The sequence below is a fragment of the Stigmatopora nigra genome, chromosome 12 (assembly GCF_051989575.1).
Source record: "Stigmatopora nigra isolate UIUO_SnigA chromosome 12, RoL_Snig_1.1, whole genome shotgun sequence".
In the NCBI taxonomy this organism is placed as follows: domain Eukaryota; kingdom Metazoa; phylum Chordata; class Actinopteri; order Syngnathiformes; family Syngnathidae; genus Stigmatopora; species Stigmatopora nigra.
This window is the reverse complement of record NC_135519.1, coordinates 8997635-9014105: the sequence shown is the minus strand read 5'-3', so window position 1 is coordinate 9014105 and position 16471 is coordinate 8997635. Positions and strand designations below refer to the sequence as shown.

Here is a 16471-nt window from a genome sequence, read left to right as displayed (position 1 = left end):
CTTTCACTTTATAAGGATGTTGGAGTCTTTTCAATGTAAATGTAAAATAGATACTTGTGGAATCTATTGGCATGAGGTCCAATCAAGTTCTTATGCCTGGCTTCGATGTCAGGAATGCAAGTTACGCAACCTTTGGCTGCTACATGTTGCGGCTGTCTAAATAGGTAAATGATAAAAGAAAGGTGCTGACTTTTCAAGCCCACGTGCTGCTTAACCGCTCAAAAGCGCATTTTAACCATTTTTTTGTTTTCGTCATCTGAATGAGCTCACGTTTCAAAACGACAGGGGGGGAACCAGCTGCTTGGCAGATGTTTCTTCCAAAGGTCTTGCTAAAGTAGAACATGACAGTAAGCTGCAGCTACTTTTGCAATGTATTCTTTTAGGCAATCACCACTTGACTTTATCATGTAGTTGTTACAACCGAGGTTAATCGAATCTAATGGTCCATAGGTGTGAATGTGAGTCGGGATCGTTGTTTGCCTCACTCACATTCAATATGCATTGAATAATGTGATTCAAAGACATCACAATCTTGTATAAGTAGTAAATCCTATTGATTTTTTAAAATATTTACTTCTTGCAAATGCAATGGGTACATAGGCTAAAAATTGCGACTGATCATTTTTTCTAAGTCAAACTGGGCTTGTTTTGATCAACCAATAAGAGGCCAAAAATAAGAAGGTACATATTTCTGGTGGAGAAAAAATAGAAATGTAGTCCCAATGTCATTTAAGTCTCAAAAGATAGATTTCACAGATATGTATTGGAATTAACAGCACCTTGTAAATATTATGTCAGTACCTCCAGAGCTCTGGGGTCCTGGGTTCAAATCCAGGTCATGTCCATCTGTGTGGAGTTTGCATGTTGCCTGCGTGGGTTTTCTCTGGGTACTCTGGTTTCCTACCACATTCCAAAAATATGCATGCTAGGCTGATTGTACACTCTAAATTGCCCCTAGGAATGGGTGTGCATGGATGTTTGTCTCCTTGTGTCCTGCAATTGGCTGGCCACCCATTCGGGGTGTCCCCCGCCTCTAGCCCAGAGTACAAAAATGAACGATAAAGTTTTTACTCGCTGTGTTTTGTCGCTCTGTTACAGTGATCTCTACAAATCATTTCAATTTTATTGTCAAGCCAGTGGTTGTTTCCTTTAGCATTTTATATCCTTTAAATTAGATACAATTCCTCCCGACTGCACGTTTAACATTGTGAGGGCCTCATTGAGTTATGTATCCTGCAGAACGGAACATTGATGATGGCTGCATATCCTCTTAGACCCACCGACTCCAGCCCAGCATGACATTGAGCAAACACAATGTGGTGGAGGTCAATCTAAGTTTTACTTTATATCCAACAGGCTTGTGCCCATCGCTGGAAAAATGTCTACTACCACTTGGAGCATATATTACCTCATGGATACTGCGCCATCATCCCATCCAATCTCGAGGGCAAGACACAGCCTCTCATTCCATGCTATGAAGGTACAGTGGCTCTTTAGACAAGTTATTATTTCAGATTATGTGTCTGTCTTGTGGTTTTGCCAGCCCACCTCTTTCTTTTTATCTAAAGCGGTATTATTTTCATCACTCTGCATTGAAGTGAGCCGAGAAACATTACACTTTTCAGTCAAAGTTAACGGCAATGACAGTAATTGATAGTGGAATGTCTAATGTTAAACACCATTAGTACCTGTGCCACTTGAAGATTTCCAAGTTGCTCTAAATTATAAATAATAATTTCTACTTCAGCCAGTCAAACCGCTGCCATTATAGTTTTATTTAACTTTCAAACTCCTGCTGGGCTCACACTAAAAGATATTCAGTCCCAGACTAAAGACCCAAAGCCAAAAGGAATGTTATTCAATGTTTTTCAATCTCATTTTCCTCTTGTTTTTGACAAATTAATATGTTCCAACTTGTTACAATTTTGCTCTGTGCAATTACATAAAAGTAGAGTGAAGTGTAATATCCCAATCCCACAAAAGTGCACTTCCAAAATCGAAAGTATGTGTTGTTTTGGTCCATCCTGGAAGGATATTCGATAGCCTATAACCACTATTCCGAAAAAGACTGAATGCATTTGCACGGCCAGTGACTCGCACTTCCTTCCATGACTTCGAAGCTGCAGCATTGGCGAACCCAGACTTGTGATTTGTGTTGTATTAAACTTACTGTGCATTTTGCACTGATCCAACTTGAGCTTTTTTTGTAACTTGAGAGGGTCGCTCTCAAAGCGAGTGGTCTGGTTGGATGTCGCGCTACTTGCTCTTTTTCTGCCTACGCTCAGCTCCCCCAGACTCCTCTTGGATGTAACCGCCTCCTTGACTAGCTCCATATGGGATGCCAAGAGGGAGAAAACTTCAGTAAATGTTGGATCAAAACACAGTGAAATAATTTGTGGTTTGTTTTTTTTGTTTTTGTCTGTTCAGATTATAAGCAGAAGTATGGGGAAGAGCACGGATCCTGCCAAGCTGGGATAGCGGGAGTTTTTAGAGAGGTCAGTGACAGTTCTCGTTCATCTTCATCTCACAAATGACCATGCAATTGACAAATTATGTGTATTTAAAGTTTTTATTGTGTATACTTAATAGGACTCCTTACCTAATCTGATCAAAATTTGTCTTCATTTAACTTCTTGACTTTTTGCCATCACGAGAACATTTTTAAATTTGTCGTGGACGTCTTTTAATACGTAAAGTTATGTGAAAAATCATAATAGTAAACGATTCATGAGGCTTGATTAACTGTGAGGTTGTTTCCTTTGGCTGGACCAATCCCTAATTTTACCTCTGGGGTTGATTTATATAAAACCTTTCCCTTTTTTTTTTTTCAATAAAGCGGAGATGCACTAGTGACCAGTGACATCATCCTCTATCGCACAATAACTTTTTGTACATTACTGCATACCTAAACAAGCTAAATAAAGCCCATCTGCGCAGAACAGATGAGGTCAAATTGCCTCATTTCATCACATTTACTGTTATGTGAGAGGAAAAAAAGGGCACGTGTATAAGGTATGCATTAAAATGTTAGGTTTTCAATACATTTGCAATATAAAGTTATCCTGAGGTAGCACGTTTCAAATTGCTGTCAAAGTCAGTTTAGGTGAAGGCGATAAAAGACATATTTGATCTTGGAAGGCATTCTACTTCAATTACTGATAGAATTGTGTTTAAAATAATATTGTTGTGATGGAATTGAGTCACATCCTATGTCATTTTTAATTTAACTGACATAGCACTTATTAAAACAAGACATACGACCTAATAATAATGATAACACTTTTTTTTTCAGGACTGTAGTTATTCCTCGTGAGCTATCATCATTCTCTTTGCTGAGCTTTATTAATAGTTAAGAACGAGGCCAAAATTTTATGAACCGTAACTTAATATGCCTAAATGTTTAATATTCAATGCCTGAATTTTGAGCAAGAGGATATTTTTTATTCCATTATAAAAACGGATGGATCATATAAATATGATACAAATTTATGACAAATTATTTTTGAAATTTTGTAGTCTTTTGTTTTAAAGACTCACTGTTTGAATAATTTTAATGTGCTGTCAATTGTTTAGTGCCTTGGGCTTAAAAGGGTTAGCTTTATATTGACCAAATTCTCACACAGTTTTCAATAATCCTCAAACATTTTTGGCCATGACTGTCCAAATTCTTTTTAGAAGAGTGAGCTCATCAAAGACATCAATAAAATGAATTGCTTAGACTTTTGAATGACACTCCACCCCCCATCAACTATCCTTCACTCTTGAAAGAATGTGTGGAATTCTTTGAAAGATGTCCAACTGTTAAATTTTAGTTTTGTATCCACCATTGGCTGATGTTTGCCATCTGTGAACGCTTGAATGGTATGTGTACGTGCATGTCTCACTGGTTTACCTAAATTTAGTGCCATAAGAGACAATACAGTAGGATTCTGATTACTTTTCATTAATTTTTTTCAAAATAATTTTGACTTTATAAATGACTGATGACCAGTTTAGATCGTAGTCCACCTTTTGACCCAACCTCAAGCAGGGCTCCAGCACCCCGCAACCCTAACAAGAATAAGTGCTGTTCAAAATGAATGAATAAATATAGTTACCATGTGGTCAAGCTTATGCATCATTCAGCTACAATGACATTACATCACTGTGCCAAACCGTGACAATACAATATAAAGTCATCTAACAGCTGCCAATTTTGCACAAGCATCGCAATTCTCGTCCTACTTATCAACCTCCAACCAGGCGGTTTAGCGGCTGATAGCGCGCGACCGCCTGTGGCCTTTGGTTAACCAAAATTTCACCCTGCGGCACTTGGCTTTTCAACTGAAGTTGTGCCGATAAAAGTTATTCACAGCCGCAAGGGAAAAAAACAGCTTGGGTGAATGTAATTGTTGCTCATTTTCAGGAGCTGGTAGTGATGGGAGCCCCAGGGTCTTACTACTGGACCGGGACAATTAAGGTTTACAACCTGACGTCTGACACCTTCTACAGTCCTAACAAAGACGATGTGGACCCCCATAGATACAGCTACCTTGGTGAGAGGCTATTGAGAAGAATTAGTGAGGAATATAAAACCTCAAATAAAGGTTGCTGACTCCACATGTGTGTATAGGCTATGCTGTAGCTGCAGGACACTTCTCCTCTCCTAATGTAATTGACATAGCTGCGGGAGCTCCTCAGCACAACGGCAGCGGGAAGGTAGTGACCTCATCTTTCTGCTGTTATTTTCTTAATGATGCCGCATGCAATAATATATATGTTTTTTGTTTGTTCTGTTTTTATTTGCCCACTCAGGTTTACGTTTTCAAAATTGATGGCGGATCTTTGGTGAAGAGCTTTCAAGCCTCAGGGAAAATGGTAGGAATACATAGTATTAACACAATAATACAATCTTTTGATAGTTTGTCTCATTTTTAAATGAACAATATCCATTCACAGTGTTTTAGATTAGATAACTTTATTCATCCCGTATTTGGGAAATTTCATTGTCACAGTAGCAAGAGGATGAGAATGTAGACACAGGAAAAGACATTTTAGACGTAAATAGATAGGTAATAAATAAGTTAATAATAAACAAACAAATGAACAAATATATACATACATAAATATATGAATAATTAAGCGTGTTGCTGAAATATATATATATATATATATATATATATATATATATTTTTACATACATATATATAAATGTACATATTTCCCCTACATACACATAGATGTACATTCATACATATGGTTGGTCTTAACATTCAGCCATTAGGCCATACATACAAACTTTTATTCCACAAAAATGTTCAAACAATTCATCATTATATGGATGAAATTCATCATTATATGGATGAAATATGTCTAAAGATCTATTAACCTGTATAGTTTTCTTTTTTTTTGACTATTGAACTATTCATTTGAATTTCAAGCATCTTTACAAGGAAACATACCATCTGTCAGAATGTCTGCATATATATCAATGATGAAATAGAAAAGAAATGTCTGTGATCTGACCCAATGCTCTGTGGCTCGGCTTGGTTCCAGATGGGCTCTTACTTTGGCTCCTCATTGTGTGCAGTTGATCTGAACAAGGACGGCCTGTCAGACCTGCTGGTGGGGGCACCTATGCACAGCCAGTTGCGGGATGAGGGCCGCGTCTCTGTGTACCTCAGCATGGGCAATGTGAGTAAAGGACCTCTTGGGTCGGCACTATTATACAATGAACACTATGTACTTCAGTTTACGACACATTCAAATCATCTAAAATGAGTTCCACATTGGTGCACACTTTCTCAGTATTCACTTATTTGGTTTCCAGTATAATATAGTGTTATGGCTGCAGTTTTTTTGAAGCTCCACGTGATTCCATCATGATTTGCTATGGAGAGTTTCCTGTGTTCATTCCTCCTTCTTTGTCTGTATTTTTTTTTCAGGGGGTAATGGAGGAGCATGCTATTTTGAGTGGGGACAGTGCTTACAACGCCCACTTTGGAGAGAGCATTTCCTCAATTGGAGACATTGATGATGATGGCTATCAAGGTCAGTCAAAAGTAATGGCATCACGGTTCACTTACTGTGTGACTCAAGGGCCAGCATAGGCCGCCACAGCTCAGGTGGTCTGATAGCCATCAAGTAATTGGGGGTAGTGGTGGTAGGGGACTTTTGGTTTATCCCCTCAGGAGTACATGACACTATATTCTGACATTGCTGTTTAGTATTCTCCTTGAACTAAAACTATATCCACTTAAGTGATCTTGGTTAACTTAAGATCACGTATTGAATTTACAAATTGTGCAAACGTAAACTAAACAGCTGAATCCGAAGTAAATTGATCCTATATGTATGTCTTTAAAATGGGAAATCAAGAACTGGTTTTGCCATTTCAGTTTCTCGTGTTATTGTCCTTTGGCCGCTCTTGTGATTTGAAAGTGAAGGAAATTGTGACTGTTCAGAACAGTGTAGTATTTGTTTAAGCCTAATCATGAGTGAAATAGTCCTGAATTGTTGACTTAAAGCTCAAACTTTCATTCTGACATTTTATTAAGTTGTTGTAACTGTCAATTTTCCTGACTAGTACGTGACTTGAATCTACGGATTTGACTTGGCACCTTTTCAGTTTTTTTTTTCTCAAAATTATTTTTATTATTTTTTCTATTTCCCAGTTTAATCTTTTTTTGGGCTTTCAGCCTAACCCCGTTCTTTTGTAAGGGGGGGGGGAGATGCCAGCTAGCAGTTATAAATATGTTAGAACCCATCATCATTGTAACAATTTTGATGGCAAAAGAGCCTCACTGACTGACATTACTACCATTTTATTTGAAGGAACATCTGTTGAAATAGAAGTGTTTATTCAAATGTATTGTTGAGTCATAACTAGTTAATTACTTCATGAGAGAAATTGAAATGCAGCCTTCCATTTTGCGACCACTACTTTAGTATGCTTAACTGCATAGAATCTTATATGTGGCTCGTTTTTGTGAATATGGTAATGCTATTTCACTGAGCTTCCCACGCTTTATAGGCTTGTTTCCACTCTGAGTTCACACAACTTTTTTATAGCCACTAACAACACTTAATTGTCTATTAGGAGTCTATAGCTAGCTGTTTGTGGCCCTAGTGTCTACTGTCTTCCAAATCGCAACAACAAACTGAAGCCTCAGTGCTTCACAAACATAACAGTCTGCTTTTGTTGGACTATATTATCCTATATTTCCCCGCAGACGTTGCCATTGGTGCACCAAAAGAGGACGACTATGGAGGAGCTGTTTATATCTATCACGGGGATGCAAAAGGAATCATCAGCAAATACTCAATGGTAATACATTGAACAATACAACATTCACAAATGTTTTTATATCGGAGCCCCTGCAGTGAATTTTAAATCAAAACATATGGTCGCATGCATTTGAGTTAAACAGCAAGTCTTGAGGTAAAAGCTTTGAAAATTGTGAGGTCGCTGCGGTCTTGGGTATTAATGTTCGTCCCACAAGAATGATTTAATTGAGCTCTGACCATCTCGACCCACAATGCTTGAAATCACGTAATTCACATAATAAGCCGTTTTCGGGCTATACTAATGATTTCCTTTATTGCTCCTGAATGGTAAAACAATATATTGGCTCATATTTTCATTTTTGACATGTTTTATTTTAATGTGAGGAACAATAGGATTTCTGTTTAGGCGAACATATTCTCTCCATTTTACTGTTAATATTAAAAAGACAGGGTTGCTTTGTTTTTGCTGTCATAATGTCTACAATACATGACATTGAAGTCCTGCTTAATGTAACACGTGTAAGTTAAATTTAGACCTTTAAACAAACTAACATTCTTCTACAATGAAAAAAATGGTAGAGTAAGTAAGTAAGCCTTTGTTTGGCCCTTAATGCAGATTTTTTGTGCTATTTCTATACCTTTAATGTAATTTAAAATTACATTTGCATTACAGTAACATACTAAACCTATTTCTGTATTTTGTAAGTGAGGAGCTTTTTTTCCAGAAAAAAAAGCTCAAAAACAAAACAGCTGAGCTGAATTTGATCTGCCATTTTTTTCAATTCTTATCTTAAAGGCACATTTAAGGACACTCCATTCCATATTTGACATGTTTTGGTAATTATTCTTTATTAATGACTGTTTTTTGACTTAAACCCAAGTGATTTTAAATCTATCACTATGAAAAACAAACAAACAATTGCTCGTGTTAGCTTGAACTGTGCTTTAATGGGGGCTATCTTGTGTTGCAGAAAATAACTGGGCGTAGTGTCAATCCTGGTCTCCAGATGTTTGGACAAGCCATATCTGGCAGTGTGGATATGGACGGCAACGGATACACAGGTAAGATCAAAAAGATTTGATAGATTTCCCAAACCACATCATAAGATGGAACGAAAAACCTCAACATTGCGCAAAAAAACCCCTTAAATATTTGCCTCTTTTAAAGTCAAATATTTGACACCTATTCTTCTGCAATGATGATGACATTTAGGCATTTTGTTGACAGCATTCCTTGGATGACATTCAATCTGAACCAGAATGACTTTCTATGAGTGTGTTTATCAGTTTACAGGTGTATTAAATGTTGTGGTGTGCTCTTGTTGCAGATGTCACAATTGGAGCTTTCATGTCAGACAGTGTGGTTCTATTCAGGTGAGGATCGATTTCACTGTATTTCACTGTTGGTTGCACTGTTTTTGTTAATTGACTCCTAATTCCTTTACAATGCAATGCAAGGTCGCGGCCAGTTATTACAGTGGACGTCTCCATCTTCTTGCCTGTGTCCATCAACATTTCTGTACCTCAGTGCCACGAGGGTTATAACACAAATTGCTTCAATATGACGGTCTGCGTGCGCTTCCATGGAAAACAACTTCCCGGACAAATAGGTGAGGATGAGCAAAACACATCAGTAGGTTTCAAACACACAGTCCATTTCCATCATACTCTTGAGCAGTTTCTTAGAACCTAAATAAAACTAATGTCAGCTACTTATAACACTTAAAGGTTTTTGCAGCTTATGAATAGATTTTTTTTTCACCCTGGCTGCTCTCAATTCAATTCGTAATGGGAAAATAATTGTAGCCAAAAATCTCACTCGGCATTCACTTAAGTACAAATTTTACTTCTTGACCTTCTGCCGGTCATTTGAACAGAAGGAACCTTTTTAAATGTTAAGCTATCCCGCTTAGACAGGAAGAGAGTCTGTGTAGTTGGCCTTTTGCTAAGGGCTTATGGAGGTGCAGAGCGGTGACGTGCCGTCCTGTTCCAGTGTTTGGGTGTGGTCTCTCCGAGTTTTTTACCCCCAGGAGAGTAGGAGCCGTCTTGCATAATGACTGCATCCTGCTTTGCCAGAATAAAGCCCGTCTGTTTGGCCGTCTGGCTACCTGCGTGGAAAGAGCTGCGCCATGTGTTTGGTGACGTCCTCAATCACGAGTGAGCTCATGGTACTCCTTTCACTGGATGGTGGAAACACAGAGGCTTGGTCCTACTGGAGTGTTTGCCCCTCCCAGTGTCAAATTAGCTGTAGTACTGACTGAGGGTGATTCATTCATGGTAGTAGAGTTTGAATGACAGGAGGTGTGTACGGCTTTCTCAAAAAGACCAGGAACATATGACTAAATGTTTATGATTTTTCTTTCAAGTACTTTGGGTGTTGATTTTTCTCCATCACTAAAGCTAGTTGTCAAACCAGCAAAGGGTGTGTGACCAGATGGAGGATTGGTTTGCCTTTTACAGTCTTTTTCATCATCTTCTCACCTTAAGATTCATTATTACTCATAGGTTTTTTTCTTTCAGAATCAAAATAGCTAACTGTTTTTATAAGACACCTGGGGATTTGGTTGCTTTTATTATTTCTGTGGATAATCACAGATTTTGGAAAATTCCATGAAAAATGCAATTTTTAGTTGGTAGTTGATATTCTATGAGTTCTTTACAAACTAATTTGGAGAATATTTACATAATTTCTCATGACTGACATGCTTTATTACTCTAGAGCTATACTTGAGGACACAATGCCCACTTTCAATTTCATGGGACATTGCCAGTTGGTTTTAATTGCCACTGTATTTGTGTGTGATCCCGGTCAGAGCTGCTCTACAATCTGACAGCAGACGTGGAAAAGAGACAAAAGAACCTTCCATCCCGGGTCTACTTCGTTCAGAACGGCGCTCAGATCAGCCAGAAAAGCCAGCAGCTGAGCCTGGACGTCAACAAGGACAAGTGCCAGCGCTACACGGCCTACGTCAAAGTAAGTTTGGACTCTCTGCTCTTCATGTTTGCTTTGCTGTTAACTCCCTTAAATAGTCTCTCAGTTTGTTTCCCATGCTGGAAACACTCATCATCCAACAGGTCATTAGGACCATTTCTCTCAGAAGTTTGTTTTTGTCTCAATCTGTTTATTTGAGAGGCCAAGTGCACACTTTTCCGGTTAAACATGTTCACAGTGTTCAAAAACAAGCAAAATTACCATCCAGGAAGTGACATTACAGAATGCGGAGGCTACGAAAATATCGGGATCCTCCCTATCACCAGTTGCCGAGGGTAATCTAACAGTCATGCGGTTGATGCCGCGTCAAATCATCCTGTCACATGGCCGCGTTATTTCTTTTAAGTGTACGTGTCTCAGAAAATGATAGAAACAAAGTCTTCTTTGTCGTCACAGTCCCTCTATTGTGTTCCACTGTGATTAAAATTGCAACGCTACTAGGAGGGTCCACGTCCTGAGGGCGTAGGCCACACTTGCCTTTTTAAAGATGGCAGCACATGGCAAAGGCGTGTAAATTTCATGACCTTTTTCTTTCAAAGCATCCCTTGCACTTTCTCTGTGGGAGGCTTTGCTTCCAATGGTGAATGGTAAATTACATTTTTAGATAGCATGTAGTGTTGCAAAGTGGAGAATTTGAAATACAATGGTTTAGGAAAGACAATTTTTAGCATGTGTTTGTCATAGTTTATAGAATTGCCATTTTTAGAAGCGATCTGGTTGCCTTTTTTTAAATGAGTTTTCCTGACGAGTGGCATGGTGTATCTTTCTTACGAGTTTTCCACAGCAACTAGTTAGTTCTCCAATATTCCTGAAAAGGTATGCTAAATGGAAGCACCTGGTTTCTCAGATACATCCTCATGGGTGGGTTGTCAGCCACACTAGGGAGCCGTATACAGTAGAAGCACAGAACATAGCCGGGTGGCTCAGCAGGGTGCAGATCTCGTGTTGCTTTTATGTCAGTCAGACGTCAAAGTTGATTTCTTGAGCTCTGAAATGTGAGAGTTGCTGGGTGTTGCAGTTAGGCTATCGAATAGGGCAAGAAAAACATTCTCGCTGGGACTCTTATTAGCTGTCAAGGCTATTTGTTGAATGAATTGATTGGTTTTGCAAGCCATTTTTGCAAAATATTACAATATACTGTTAAGGATTTGTTCAGCGTAATGTCCAACAGACATGCTCAATTTCTACCATCTGAGTTCACGGCAAAGTCTAGACCGCTGAATCAGTAAGTCACCACACTTTGAGAAAACAGAACATGACAGCAGTTATGCCACATGCAGCCGTTCATACTTCAGTTCATATTCAGTATTAGTGCCTGAAATTATGCAAGTCTTTTATGTTGACTATTTTCAACATGTTTGCATTGGCATGTGCTTGCAGCGCACTGACTGTCCAGATGTTCCATATTTGGTTATTTTTAGTTAAGTAAACCGCACACTTGATGTTGCCCCCATCAGAGAAAAACATGAAATAGAATAGAATGAATATGAATGAGGGAATAAATAAATGGGAATAGAAGGTCACTGTTAACGCAAGTCATCCACATTTACTGGGAAAATCAGTTTGGCGGCTCCATTTGACAGCATGGCACTAATAAAAATTACCAGAAACTTTATTTTAGTGCAGTAAAGGAAAGTATAGTATTAAACAAATAAATGATGGTCCATGTTTGGTTGTTTTCAACTAAAAGATGCCCCTATTTCAGAATTAAAAAGGAGTTTGTACAGTTATGAGTAATTGGCATGTTTTGTTGTCTTACCTGATTTGAAATAATTGACATCTTTTTTTCTGCTATGAGAGGGGATGTGCCCTAACAAACACCAAATAAATACCAAATTCAGGATATGATTGTGTATATATTCAACAAAGTGCAATTATGCATTTGTTCAACCTGGACTACTCCATTAAAAACAAAAGTCTTGATTCCTGAAAACAGCATAAAAGCAAGTATAATCCCTATTAGAAAATGAAAATGTGGGAGAACTAAGTAAGAATGATTGATTTATGGTAATTGGAAATTAGCTGAACAATTGTAAATGTGTTTAAGTCAAATGAATGCCACAAACACTAAAGCGATGTGCTCAGTTCATCGCATAACTGAGTTTAATGCAGCTGGTGTGGAAGTCCAACTCTTTGCAATTTTCAAGCCTGCAGCATGTTCAGTGGAGCGACAGGTGGAGGGTTAACATTGCATTGTGATAAACAGTATGTCTCTATATGGCATAGTTATTATTCACTTTGTCTCTGCATACAGTCTACATGGCTTGCATTGCTTTGATTCATAACCCGTCCTAGTAAACAAACCCTTTAAACCAATCCCTTATTAGGTGCTCTGCACTTCCCCTGACCTCCGTCTCCAGTTCCGTGTCATGCTAATGGACTTGTTTACATACTCTGACAAGTGTCCGTCGTCATATGTGTGTTCTTGTGCATTTGCAAGGGCATTTGTGGGCATTAACCAGTTTTGAAGTTCACTAGAGGCATTGCTGTCTCCATAGAGGGACTAAAATAGGCCCCCAAAGTCCAGGCTGTAACAGTTGTGTGTTTAATTTAGCTTGTAAAGTGTCATGCTTGCTACACCCCAAACATGTGCACTTTACTTTGGCCTATATTCCACTGCCCTACTAACATGTGCTTAGCAGAGCACGCAATTTCAAAGAACATTGTCTTTTGACGCTGTTCAACAGAACAATATCCCATTCAATTCTCATTGTTTTGTTCCATGATCAGCCTGTCAGCAGCCATATTCTTAAACAAGTACTTAAGAGACTGTGCTGAGCACCACTAAGCATCCAGTTAGTACATAAGTTATCTGATATATTATTTAAGAAAAAAAACAGAACGGAACATATGTCAACTAAAGTACTGTATTGACAAACAAAACTAAATTGAAGCCGTCACGATGACCACAAACTTATAATATTCTCATAAGTTTCATCATGATTTTGGTTTTAGTACTTTCACTAGCAAAAATATTCTTATTTCCTTCCACCGCAGTCAGCAACAACATATTATATTTCAACAGTCATGTGACTGCGCTGATAAATGAGTTTTCTCTGCAAGGTGACTGCTCTGGTTAACTTCCCCATCATTCCGGCATCTCTGGTATGTGACGCACTGGGACTCTCGTATCGTTCCATTCTTCCCACTGTTGATAGATGTTGGCCTATGGGAACAGGCAGACTAACTCTGTTACACCAGACGTAGACTGTAGACTTATGCTTTGGCTCACTGTTGCTTTGTTATTACACTGTTATATCCTGATATAGTAACGGCCATATTCCGTAAATGATCTCGCAGGTTGAACACTATTTGTTCAGATTATTATTTTTTGAACCAAGGACATACAATTAATATAATCTTCTAATCAGAAACTTGTTTTATTTATTGGAGGCATTTTATAAAAAGGGTAAAAATGAGGTCGGGCTTGTTTTTGTTAAACAAAAGACCCATTCACAAGGTATACGTTCAATCAATGTCACTCACCTATGGATTTATCAACAACCTAAGTAAACTGACCCATTTGTAAGATCAAATTTTCTTGAAAGTTATTGAATTATCCAAATGGATATATTGATGTGCTGACATTTTCTAATCCACTCATTTAAATATGTTAAAACAAATCAAATGTGGCATGTCACCGGCACCTGGCCACTTTCCTTTGACAGACAAACAGGAAACCCTGGTGGGAGAAAAGCAAACCAGAACTTCCTGAAACAACCTCCCAATGATTCCCCCATGCGGATGCATGTCCTAGAGACGGACGGTATTTTGTGGCACGTGGAAGCCCAGAACCGGGGCCGCTGTCACACTGCCGGCTTTGTTTGCCTTTTGACAGACAAAATACAGACCGGCCGAAATGCGCAGTTCACTGGAAGCCGTTCTTTTGGTTTCATTTACAAAGAGAGCTGATATAGTGAAAGTTCGTAGCGGGAAGGTAATCATATCCAGCTGTCTTCTGTCACACACGACTGCACGTCAAGCATCGTGTCTAAAGAATATAATTAAAATGTGCTGTAACAATATCTGGAGTGGAAAACGTTAATAGCTAATACTTGGTGCTTTGTCCCAAAATTTTTGCTTTTTATAACACGATGTAGTAAAGATGAATCATTCTGGTTAAATTTAGTACAGACTCATATTTTTGTCAGGATTTCCCTACATGGTGGTGCCAGGGGAACGTGAGACATTTGTTCTGTAGCCTTGTTTTGGGAGTGCTCAGCTAGTAGACTTTTTCTTGCAGTAAAACATCTGAAATTTGTCTTGTAAATGTGGGGTGGAGTCATTAGTAAGGTGTTGTTTCTACTACGGATCATTATACCCAGTCTGTTCTTGCAGTCGTAATTCCATCATCATATCGGAGTAACCAAAGCTTGCGTTGATTGGATGATTTGTTGACTTTGGCAGTTTGGCATACTAGGCAAAAATGGTCGTGCTGGATTTTGGCCGTGTCCCTACCGCACGATGCCACCACAAGCAAATTATGGGTGGCCAAGTCTGACCACAATGAAGGGGATTCTCTAGCCATGTTTCCCTGACTTCCACTGCAGAGGAAACACAAGCGAGTATACTAGGGAGCACCGGGTTGTCATCCTCTTAAGGGAAAAGACAAAAGGCTGCCATTACTTCATCACTTGGCGTCTCCACGGCACTTCCCTGAGAGACATGGCCATGACTGTGTTGTCATTCCTCACTTGTTTTTGCTAACAGTTAGTATTTTAGATGTCAACATCATCCTGTGCTTCTTTTACGTATGGCCATCGTCTGTCGAAGAGTAAATGTATACACTAGATATCTGTTTACATCCAGAAAAGAGAGCTCTTGGAGAATAACTATCTGAATTTAGATTTGCGGGGTGTAGGTTTATTGGGGTTGACCCCATAAATAATGTCTCCAATGACAAGAACAAAGCAGAAGTGGCCAGAGGCGTTTGCAAAGTGTGACAAAATCAGCGACAGGAAGCATCTGGAGCCTTCTTCCATCGCTAGGATGGATCTGTCTCGAAACACAAACACAACACTTTTTTTTTTTTTAGGCCACCCCTCCCTGCTGCTTTCTCATGCATGGTAACACTTTATAGAATTTATTTGAGAAAATTCAACAGTTGCAAGTGTGTCATTTTAACAATATTTGGGAACCATCCGCATTTGGGCAGCTTAACTTGGAGATCAAAAGATAAAACGCTTCCTGTTTATGGCGAAAAGTTAATCATTGTGTTTGAAGAAGTTAATTTCTCAAAGTGAAGAATGCTTTAGAAGGCCCAGCTTCTAAGAATTTTGTCCCGCTCAGTGAAATATTTTAAAACAAAACTCCCTGCGTTCATACAAATAAACATGTTTATATGAATGCAATTATTTGCCTATCTTTTGTATGAGCTTTATAAGATACTTAGTGGATTGGTGACCTGACTCTGTTTGATTATACATTGTTCCAAAACCAAACTGCTTCCTTAAAAGGATGTCATCTGGATTCTGTTTTTTCTTTCCCCCATCAAGATGAGCTTTAGTTTCTGTACTTGCACGTGATTCAACAGTTCACCCATCAGCCATGCTTTTATAGGGGGGAAACTTCTGATTATAATGATGAGGGTTGCAATAATGATTTTGTCAAGTTGAGTTAAAAATTTGGAAATTGTAGAAGCAGTGAGAGTAAACATATTGTGCAGTCCACCTCTTGGTTCTGCCATTGTGGTGCCACAGGATCATTTCCAGAATGAAACCCTGTGTTTCTGAAAATAGAACAGAAACAAATGTCTGATAGAGAATAAAGCAATGTGGGAGTGTTGACTTAGCTGTGAGAGAACCCATCTGTGTATTTATAGGCGATGGGCACGCTTTCATTCAAATACCGCCGAACACAACACTGCAAAACACTAGAATCAGGTATCTGTTGACACAATGTAGTAAAAATAACAATGCAGATGATCTTGGTATGTACGAACATTTCAGTATTTCCCATCTGCTTATATGTAGTAAGAACGTGAGGCACCTATATCTCTCTTCTTTTATGAATCCCAGCTGTGGTTTTCACCATATCCAAAGGGTCAAATACCTTCATCATGACACACAGGAGGCTATAAATGAACATAATTTGCATTTATGTGAGCAATGTATTCATAAGATGTACTGTACTTGGAATACATTTTTGAAATGAGGATGTATTGCTCCTTATCTGCTCCCAGGGGAATATACTTTATTGGCTCAGCTTACACAA

The 16471-nt window shown here is 38.6% G+C and overlaps 1 protein-coding gene across 1 annotated transcript in view; it reads left to right on the top strand.

Moving 5' to 3' along the window:
• Positions 1 to 16471, top strand: part of itga9 (integrin, alpha 9) — a 38302-nt gene that overhangs the window by 2995 nt on the left and 18836 nt on the right. The window contains exons 4-15 of the mRNA XM_077729005.1: positions 1357 to 1480; positions 2428 to 2495; positions 4406 to 4535; positions 4613 to 4698; positions 4795 to 4857; positions 5536 to 5673; positions 5925 to 6030; positions 7212 to 7306; positions 8238 to 8328; positions 8595 to 8640; positions 8725 to 8876; positions 10080 to 10240. Of these exons, the coding sequence (XP_077585131.1) occupies positions 1357 to 1480; positions 2428 to 2495; positions 4406 to 4535; positions 4613 to 4698; positions 4795 to 4857; positions 5536 to 5673; positions 5925 to 6030; positions 7212 to 7306; positions 8238 to 8328; positions 8595 to 8640; positions 8725 to 8876; positions 10080 to 10240 (1260 nt within the window). The remainder of the gene's footprint in view (positions 1 to 1356; positions 1481 to 2427; positions 2496 to 4405; positions 4536 to 4612; positions 4699 to 4794; positions 4858 to 5535; positions 5674 to 5924; positions 6031 to 7211; positions 7307 to 8237; positions 8329 to 8594; positions 8641 to 8724; positions 8877 to 10079; positions 10241 to 16471) is intronic.